Source organism: Geospiza fortis, unplaced genomic scaffold (assembly GCF_000277835.1).
Source record: "Geospiza fortis unplaced genomic scaffold, GeoFor_1.0 scaffold318, whole genome shotgun sequence".
Classification (NCBI taxonomy): Eukaryota; Metazoa; Chordata; class Aves; order Passeriformes; family Thraupidae; genus Geospiza; species Geospiza fortis.
The window spans coordinates 3,225,029-3,235,500 of record NW_005054371.1 but is presented as its reverse complement, the minus strand read 5'-3'; the positions used below and the strand labels follow the sequence as shown (position 1 = coordinate 3,235,500).

Sequence of the window (10,472 nt, the reverse complement as noted above, 5' to 3'; positions counted from 1 at the left end):
AGCAGGAGAAATATTCTGTTGGAAAGGAAATTTTCACCAGACTTTGGTTCAGCCCTGATTTCTCATGCCCATGCTAAGGAAATGTGTGCAGTGCCCACACGGGTGGGTACACACAAAGCACCTGCTGCAGGGGGCAGGGGGAGCCCAGCAAAGGGGCACTCATCCTTCAGAACACACTCAGCTCTCAATCCACACCCTAATTTCCAGTCTTTTCTGGCTTTCTTGCTTTGCCCTCTGTCTCAGTGTGTGCAGGTTCTGGTTTACAGACCTGTGCCTGACCTTACAAGCAGCTGTGAGAATGCAGAGAGCCTCAGCCCAGCAATGGCACAGCTGCACCACTGCATTCAATGCACCACACTCCTAGTACTGAAATGCTTAAAAAATCAGCTGGTTCCATTAGACATTTATGCCTATATTCATCTTCATTTCCTTGGATATTGTGTTTTCTCTGTTCATTCCTTCTAAATGAACTTCAAAGGATTAACACTAGACTAGTACTTCCCTGTAGCTATTAAGTAATGTAATTACAAAATAATTTTATTCTTATAATGCTTTCCACACCAGTCCTTCAATCATTCTGAGCTTTTTGAAGTGTAATATTGAAGTATTTCATAATTTAGAAATAATGGGCTATACTGGTTTTTAGTGGGTAAAGTAGGTGGTAGGGTTCACTCGTTTAGCTTGCAGATTTCTGAAATAAAATCTAAATGGGGAGTAGTACAGGTCAATATTTTAGAAAATATTTCATTCCTCTGCCTCAAGGTATCCCATGATATATAACACACAATATATGGGCCTGACCCTGGTTGAAAAATGGATGTGATCGAACCAGCAAATCAAAATAAAAATCTGGGATAACTACACAATTATTGTTATACTGGGAACTGGAAATTATAAATTAATGTTATGGTTATTAATCTTATAGCTATATCATCAAGCTGTGACACATGCATGATAAATTGATTCTTATACAGTAGAATCTAATTTGTGGATTTTCTCATTTGCCCTGGAGTATATCATTCCTGACTGCTGAGCAAAGCTGTAACAGCAGAATACTAGAGTAAGGTCAGTGTTAATAGAGATGTTTTCATTTGCAAAGTTCATTACATAGTATTTACTAGTAGACTATGAAAAAAATTTATAAATAATTTAAATTAAACATTTGTTGAAATAAATTAAGGAAATACATCTTGCATTTATTAATTGCTTGTTATCTTGTTTTATAATTAATAACATTTTCTAAATTTTGAATGATCACTTAGTCTGAGAAAGGTTTCATGATGTGCATGGGCATTTAATGGCCATCTCACTTAGACCTTCTCTATCTACAGCTGTTTGAAGTGACCAGATACTCAAATAAAAGAGATTAGTTTACCTGCAGAAATACACTCAAGCATATGCATAGGAATTGACTTGTAGGTATGTGTTCATTTGATGCATGCTTCAAAGTCACACAGTGACTCAGTGTAAAGGCATCAAATTGCAGCCAAGCTCTCTGATTTTTACACAGTAAAGACCTGCATTATGAAGACAAAAAAGACAATAGACCTTGAAGGAAAAAAATTGTTGCAGAGTGTAATTTTTGTTCCTTTACTGGTTTCCAGAGCCCTGATCATTATAAAGCAAAAAAGCTTGTGATAATAAATTACTGCTGCTTCCTCACCTTCAGCAATTCTTGTCTGGACATTTTGTGATGTTTCTGCCTTTGTGACACCTGCCTTCTTATTCAGGGGCTCAAAGGAGAGCAGAGTCTATCTATCAGAAAAGCTTTTCCTCCTTTTCCTCAAAAAATAAATAAGCAGCATATTATGAATGAGGTACTCAGGATGAGTCCAAAGATTGGTCTCTCACTGGGGCAATTTTGTGCTACTTTCCTATTTAGGACATAGCAAGCATGAATGTCACCAACTTATTTTCTTTAATATTGCTGACAAAGTGCATTTATCCTCATGCTGTTCACTTCTCCTATCTGTTTGCTGTGATTTGTCTAGAATCTGTCATCTACCTCATTGCTTTTCTAAAATGCTGTGAGCAGGTCTTGTGGACATTCTCAGAAGGGATCTACCAAAACATTTCTGTCTGCAGTTCTGAGCACTGTGAGCCCAAGGCACTTTGGGCTTTAGTTCACTGAGCTGACATTATTCTATACAAGGAAGATATTCTGGGCTTTCAATTCTAAACTGTGTGGCTTTCTTTTCTTTATTCATTAGTAATGTGCCATGCTGTGACTTGCAGAGTAGGCAGACTCCTGCCAGTGAGGAGGGAGAGGGGATACTTTGGCTTCCAGGTCAAAAGGAAAGAGACCCCAACTCTTGTAAGCTCTAGTTCTGCCACTCCCAGGAGCACAGGATGAAATCTAAGCCCAATTAGGAAAACAAGAGATAAGAAAATGGCATTTGCCCAGCTGTGCAGAGACAGATGACAGCTGAGCTGGTCTGCTGCCAATCCCTTACTGGAGCCAGGGCTTGGGTCTGCCTAATTTAGAGGCTGCTGAAGGCACAGTCTTCTAAGGCAGTAAGAAAAAAAAAGAGAAATGTGTATGTTTTGGAGAAAAGCACATTTTCTAGCAAGGCATTAAGCTGAGACCAAAGATCAGTTGCATAAAATGTGGATAGTGGAGTCTTATTGCTAGTGGTTCAGGATAAACAGGGTAAGCACTCTTAGCATGGCCAGAATGAAAGCTGGTTTATGTCACCATAGGAGTTCCAGTGGAAATTGAATTCAGCAATTCATTTGGGGTTACAAAAGTACAACACTGAAGCCCAGGTCTCACTTGAAGCAGCCAGGTACAACACCAGTGAACAGTCCTTAGATAAGGGCCTAAAAAATCCCCTCAGCTCCATCTTTTGTTGCTTTCTGTCACTTCAAAATAAAATCAGCCTCAGATAACTCCAGAGATAAAAGCCTCATGAATAAAGCACGAGCTCTGGTTTGCATTGGTGCAGGTCTGGTGTGAGAAGCCTTGAATCTTTTCTTTACTATCAAGAAAATGATTAGTCACACTTGATACCCTCAAACAGCCTGGATAGGGAGATTGTTGCCCCTGGGTGTGTGGCCCCATTGCTGCAGCAATTGGAGGCACACAGAGTCTCATTTCCTGCCACTCACACGTTCAGCTGCATCCCAAGAGATGCTGTGGAGATTCTGACATAAATATGACTCCAAAGTAAATGTTATCTGATTTAAATAATTTCTCTTTTACCCAATCCTCATTGTTCCTTTTTCCACACATTTCCCTATCTCTGATGAAAAACCAGTTCCTGCTGCTTTACTGAGAGATTTCAGGATGTTGTGCATCTTTAAGAGGCATCCCAGAAGTTCTGGAAAGATTTTAAGTTGAGATGAAAACTGGTTTGCTTACAGCTCTTTTGAAATGAAGCTACATTTTTTACCTATTCCTTTGCTCCCCCAGAAGGTAGCAGTTTGGGGGTTTTCTTTTTCTAAATTCCCTTTTTTTACCACCAAAAGTCCCGACAGCTGGAGAAAAATGTCTGTTTTAATCTCCCAAATTAGCAAATTCTCAGGTTCTGATTGTGGCCACTCACTTCCAGGTTTGCATTAAAACATTGCACATGCTGCTCTTCTCTGATATTCCTTTTTTGCATGTTTGTGAAATGATGTAAAAGATTTTGTCTATTAGTGAGAGCTAATATGGGAGCTATTTTCAGGTTAGCACTTGTAAATTAATTCCCACACTATAATTTTAAGTTTCACACTATCAGGAAAATACTATTAAATGTACAAGTTCCTATACAGTTGCTATATTTTTTATATTACTAGCTTTTGACTCAACAGCCATTTCAACTACATATATTTGTAAAAACTAATGTAAGAATAAGTTCTCTAGCTGTATTAAAAACTAACAAGCTGTCTCAATTTCTCTGTTACAAAAAAATAAAATGGTAAGGCTTTTATTTCTAAAAAAAGGAGGTTGATCTGTAGCTCAAAGTTTACTAGTAATAAAAGCATTTTTCTGTGAAGTGGCTCATCTTTTATATTAAGAGAAAAATGTCAGTAATCTTTTAATGAATGCAATGACTGTATTGCACTTAACATTCCCTGCTTACTTTAAGTTAGCATTTTGTTCTGCAATTGTAGTACTGTCTCAGTAATTGCTGATTTTGCCACTTAAATAAGTAAAGAGTGACTGAGCTGTCTCCAACAGTCTGAAACTGAGGACAAGTAAAAGGTCCACCTTGCTTTATCTGCCTCCTGCATCTAATGGATATTTTCTGTTTTCAGCTCCAGTATTGCCTCATTTGCTCTTACTCACTTCTCTGTGAAAGCAAGCCCACAAAAACAACCTCATTCTGTGCCACACTCTGCTCATAAAGTATTTTGCTACCCAGCTAACTTCAATTCCAGCTTTAACAGTGCTACAAAGAAATCCAGATTGCCTTTTCCTTGTAACTAAAGAGTTCTGTGTTTGCCTCTTCAGGTACTTCTCTTTCCTTTTCAGTTAGCATGTAATTGATCATTACTCTTACGTAATCATTTTTATGGATATTCATTACAAACAATTTTCTCCAAGCCTTTTAATGAACTATTCATTGTGAGAGTCATGGCTGGTACATATTAAGCTTTCAATTGTAGCAATTGAAATATTCCACTGCATTCCCCCAGTCTTCCCTGGAAACAGAGTATATCTGGTTTCTACACTTGCATAATTGCATGGTTCAGTTCATTTATTCTTATTGCAAAATCAGATTTAAGCCATTTTATTCTTCATGACACTCTTGGTTTTCTGACTACCCATAATTAACAGTTTCTTAGCAGTCAAAACCATTTTATAATCACAGCTGAATTTAATGGTCAATTTTTAAAATGCAAGACTTGACATCCTGATGATTAATAGAGAAGAAACTGCATCAGAAACTCTTATCTCCATTTCAGTTACTGAGCCTGGAGCTAGTGATACTTAGCAACATTACTGTTTGCCTGTATTTTTAACTGAAATGTCATTGTTTGAGCATCCCAGTGCATATTATTAATGCCTTGAGAATTTTTAAACTCTTCAGATCAGTTCTGCACAATCAAATCCAGTTACTGAGAAAAAAAGAATTAGACACATTCATGAGAGCAATTAGACCTCACAAAAATATAAACTTCCTGGAATGTATTTCAGCAGTGACAACCTCACCACACCCCACAATATTTACCACAAAGAAAAGTCTTAGTGTAGCTAGAAAAAAAAAATCAAAACAGACTTAAGAAAATAAATATAAGAAACAAAGACACACTAAAAGTTCATTGGAATTTCTCTTGGCTAAAGAGTCAGCGTTCTGTAGAAGCAGTACAGGTAAATTTAAAATATACAGAGAACCCAGAAGCAAACAAAATGTCTGCAGGGAACAATGATCAGAGCGGACACAAGAAAGCCCTGAGCTGTTGTGTAAATAATTATCTGTGTAGACATGCCCCAAGTTTAAGAAAAAGACAGAGCATTCTTCCTCCATGGCCATTTACATATGGCTACTGGTGGACTCAGTTTTTGGATTTCTATTTTCCCCCTATGTGTGTTCCGTCTGCATAATCTGTGTCCAGACCTCACAATCTTATCAGCTTCTTTAATTACACTACTGCACACAGTGATGTTACTCTGTGATTCCAATGAGTTACAACCAGGGCCAAGGCAGTATTGAAAAATATCCCTATAAAACAAATTTGTTATTATTATTCCTGACAGTCCTGCTTCCCTGCCCCTCCAGCCCTTCCACAAGCTGGGACTACAACTGTGTCCCCAGTCACTGACCTGCTTGCTCTGGGCAGCACAGCTTGCACCTGCCAGAGCATCCCTTTTAAGCAATGTGTTGTTGTTCACCTTGACATTGCCACACACTGCTTGTGATAAGCTACAATCAGGCACAGACTGGAATGATTTTACCCTGTTGCTGTCATTCCCTACCAAGTGGTCTCAAACCATTTAAATGTAACATTTTTTTTTTCCTTTCCTATTCAGTCCCTGCCAAATTCTTTCAAATAGTCCAAATTCCTACATGTTACAATTACGTTAGTCCTACACTTACAATTACTGTCAGATTATGGTTGGATCATACCATGTATTAATTGAAAAAAATTTCTACAGCCTTTGAATTTACAGTGGAAATGCTATGAGAGCATCATTGTCCTTAGAACATAAATCTCAAATTTCTTTTGTTATAAAAAGCTATTAACAGACTAATTTGTTTTTTTATGCAGCCTTTTGCAAGCCTAAGTAAGAAAACAGAAGCAGCTAACACTTGGTTTGTTTTTTTTTTAATTCCAGGCATTGTTGCTGTCCTTTTCTGTGGAGTCACACAGGCCCATTACACCTACAACAATCTGTCAGCAGATTCCAAAATGAGAACTAAACAGGTAGGACATGGAAATAACTGACCTTACACTGATGTAAGGAGTAACAGTCACTGGAATACAACTGGATGGGATTTCATCAGTGCACAGCAAGAGACTTATGTCTTCATCAGGGGAAGGACTAGAGATTTTGCCAGGAAAACAGTAACAATTACCAGGATAAGCAAAAAAAAAAAAATAAGAATCTGTTCTTTCCAAGAGACCTGATATGCCAGACAGGTATGGAGATAACAGCTTGCACCAACTTCCATACAAAAATGCTTCAAAATTAAGGAAATCAAAGAGCTCCAATAAGTAAAACAGAAGTGGTCTGAAAGATTGGATCCCTGTAGATTTTTGCAAAGGGATTGTATAAACTGCAGTCTGGCCCACAGATTTTAGCAATGACATTGTTTAATTTCTGTTTCATTAAAAATTATCATAGTTAGAAAGATAGAGATTTTTTTTATTTCCATTGTGTTATTTAGAGTTTAGAAATGTGAAATTCAATCACCTGGTTTTTGTTTGAAGAAGGGACTAGTAAATTGTAATTATTTTTAAAACATGAGGCTGTTCTCAGATCTATGGCATTGCAGTGTTCAAAATACTTTTCAGCATGAGTAATTTTAGACAACCCTGCCACTACCTAGAGCCTGGTAGAAGTCATTTAAATGCAGTTTTCTTCCCTTTTAACACTGACTCATATGTCCCAAAACCGCCAGGTTGTAGGAAATCTATCTCCTAAAATAGAATGGAAACTTATGGCCCAATACTATAATTTTCATGATGCAATCTCATCCCTTTTTCAGCAATTCCTTTCTTTTAGGCATTTGAAATTTTACATAGAAAAATTCATCACTTCTTGCAGATCTCAATCAAAAATCCAATTTTCTATCAAAAACAGCTTGATAGAAAAAAATACTGGGCACAGTATCAGCTCAGCTGTTAAGAGTCTCACAAATTTTAGATCACAAAAACGTTTCTGGTCACTACTCCCATAATAAAGTGTTAGCTATTGAACAGTATAACTATTTCAATTGTATTTCTTCATAGCAGTAGAGTCTGATGCTTTCAGAAAGTATTCCAGCAGAGAACTAACCTTTCTCTGATAACTGCATTGAAAGGGAATGACACTGAAATCTACCATAGAATTGTTTCTGTTCTGCAGAAAGTCTGCATTACATATGCCATTACTCCCCTTGCATATAACTTACAATTTGAATAGAAGGTTTTCTCAGGGATTCATCTGCATGTTTTAATGATGCATAGCCTTAGAGAGAGACAGAAAAAGCCAAGGTTGTGGTATTTTTAATTATCAGTGAAGCTTTTCAGCAGCAGAATCAACTAATATTTTGTTTAAATGCATCCTAGTTTTGTTCATGTTTACTCTGCTATTCCCTCCTATTCAACAAGTGCAAAACAAAATAGTGAAAATAAACCAAATTTACCCTTGAAGACACAGAAAAGGGATTATGTGTTTCTCTATGGAGCTATGAGTTTTATGCACACTTTCCTATTCTGTTTTTCTCTTCCCCATAAGCCCTTAATCCTCAGCCTCCTTTATGATATGGTTCAAACATTGTTGTTGAATTCCTTTGAATTCTTCTAGTTTATTTTCTAATCCAAATATTACCCTTTCATATGCAGCTGTTTCAGTGAGACCTGCACTGCCTCTTTCTTTCTTTCTCTCCTCCCAAGAATTCTCTTCAAGCAAATTTAATAAGCCACACACTTGGCATTCTCATAATCATCTATAACTTCAGTGCATCTTCAATGAATATTGTTGCTCAGACAGTTGGCTTTGCTCCCAATCTAAGTCATTTTTATTACTCATTACTGGCCAAAATCAAGGGCTTTTCAGTTCTTTTATAGAATTATTCCAAAGCAGTCTCTCTCTTTTGTTACAATATGACAGATCTTTCAGAAAGGAGTGCTGAACTGTAATACACACTGACAAAACAGTGAGTTAAGGCTGAAGCTAACAAAAACTATGGAAATTAGATTTAAAACTGTAAATCAAATTGCAAAATTGTGTTAGCTCTTTTTAAACAAACACTTTTTCTTTACTGCTTTGCATAATTTTCTTTTCATTTTTTTACTTGCTTTTAAAATTTTATAGCTTGATGGTAAAATCTGGTATAGTGATAGAGAAGGTGTTTTTGACCCTGGTGCCAAGTTCTGCATTTCCCATAATACATCATCCTTTGCTCTAAAAAAAGTAAAAAGTTTCTCTTCAGTCACTGATGTAAAATGAGAACTTATCTACAGCTCTTAAATGAGAATTTAAGACTGTCTATTAAAAAGGCCTGTTAAAAGATGCCATGTAATTATTAGTCTCCATGTATCCTTTATTATTCTGTCAATCACTGTTTAAGATTTCATGAAAGAGAAATATTAGATTTCAAGCATCTGAAACTTATAGAATCTGAAACTATAAAGCAACACTAATCTTTTCACAAACAAATGAATTATTTTAACAATCTCATAAGAAAAGTAGATTTAAAAAGTTAGTGAAAATGGAGGCTTTAGCTAGTTTTCATTCAATTCAATTATCCCAATTTTCATTAGGTATTTATAAACGTTCTGTGTGGTTTTACTGTAATTTTTTTAACATGGGTGATGTTTCATGGAAGTCATTTGAAGTCATTATCATTGACCTGACAACAGTCATCATGATTTTAACAGTGAGATTGACCCTGCCCTCCATGGCAGCAAGGTTGGCTCTAACATGAGTGCTCCTGAATTTCAGGCACTTAAAGTTTAATTTGTCCAATGTATCTTTAGTGAAGGAGAAGATGAAACTGCTGGGATCTGATTGAAAGCTATTTGATTCTGAGCAGCTTTCTCCAGAATTATTTACAGCTGCTATCTCCCCTCACGTTATGCTGCAGCCAGACAGCTGCTTCTAAATCTTGGGACATCGCAGCTCCAATTTTACATTAGGCTTCAGATGTACAGCTGGGCTGGGCTGATTTGCTCTGCCACAAGAAAGTCAGAGGCTGGGCAGAGTGTTGTGAGATAAACAGAAATCCCTGGTTTGTTTAAAGTGGGCAGAGTGTAAATCCCTACAGGTCACCTCTAGAAAAGGATTCATGGATAAGATTGTGTTTTCTACAGGAAGATAAGACATTCCTTGCTCTATTTTCCTCTCTGTCCTCTATCACTTTCACTCAAATGCCAAGCTAAGACCAGCACATTTTCCTAGTGTGGAGTACTGACTAATGGCCATAAATATACTTATGAGTTGCATCTTTTCTGGTTATGTTCCTTTAACTCTGGGGAACAACTGCAACAATGAGAGTGGGGCAGGGCAATACCTCTCAGGTTAAGTGTGCAAGGATATGAAGAATTCTCTTTGCAGACAAAATAGTGTCAGCAAGTTACAAATTCTGGAAAGGGAACTCTGAAATGCATCATCTATGGAAGAGCCAGGGAATTACAAGACAGAGGAAAGCATGTCCAACCAACAAGGGAGCACGTCACACACTGCCCTGCCTGTCTCCATTCATTCCCCAAGCTAAGCCTTGTTCTCATGGTCACCTCTGAAATAGGTGTGTCAAACTTCTGGTGAAGGAGCTTTCTCAAATGAGGTGTAGTAGCCTTTCTAATCACAGGAGGAGTTAAACAGTTACTCACCTGTGCTGTTGTTTCTGATAGCAAGCCCATTAGGGGAACAAGCTGCCTTAGAGACAGGAGCTCCTGGCCTGATTGTTCAGCTGCACTGGGCGTGCTGTGTGCACAAGATTCCAAGTTAAGATTTCAGTGGCCCTTCACCTCCAAGGTTTAACACAGGCAGGAGAGTGAGATAAACATCACTGCTGCTTAACTTGGGAGTAACTTTACCAAGATGCAGTCTCACTCAGAGGCTTGAACAGATTCAGTTTGCACTGCAGGGCTCAAAGCTCAGCCCCTGCTCTGGGGCTTTGCTCACTGATGGACATAGTAACTGATTGCTTCAAATTTTAATCTCTATCTCACTATAAAGCAGACATGATTATCTCTGATTAATAAAAGTCATCACTTTGCAGGGGAGCAGCTAATATTTCCTGGAAATCCCTGAAAAATACATTAAGCTTTCAAAAGGTTCCTAGCTCATGGATGATGCAGCTTCCTTCCAACAGGGACACTGGCTAGGGATCAAT

The 10,472-nt window shown here is 37.6% G+C and overlaps 1 protein-coding gene across 1 annotated transcript in view; it reads left to right on the top strand.

Moving 5' to 3' along the window:
- Positions 1-10,472, top strand: part of SLC9A9 (solute carrier family 9 member A9) — a 172,557-nt gene that overhangs the window by 71,845 nt on the left and 90,240 nt on the right. The window contains exon 9 of the mRNA XM_005424684.2: positions 6,266-6,354. Within this exon, the coding sequence (XP_005424741.1) occupies positions 6,266-6,354 (89 nt within the window). The remainder of the gene's footprint in view (positions 1-6,265; positions 6,355-10,472) is intronic.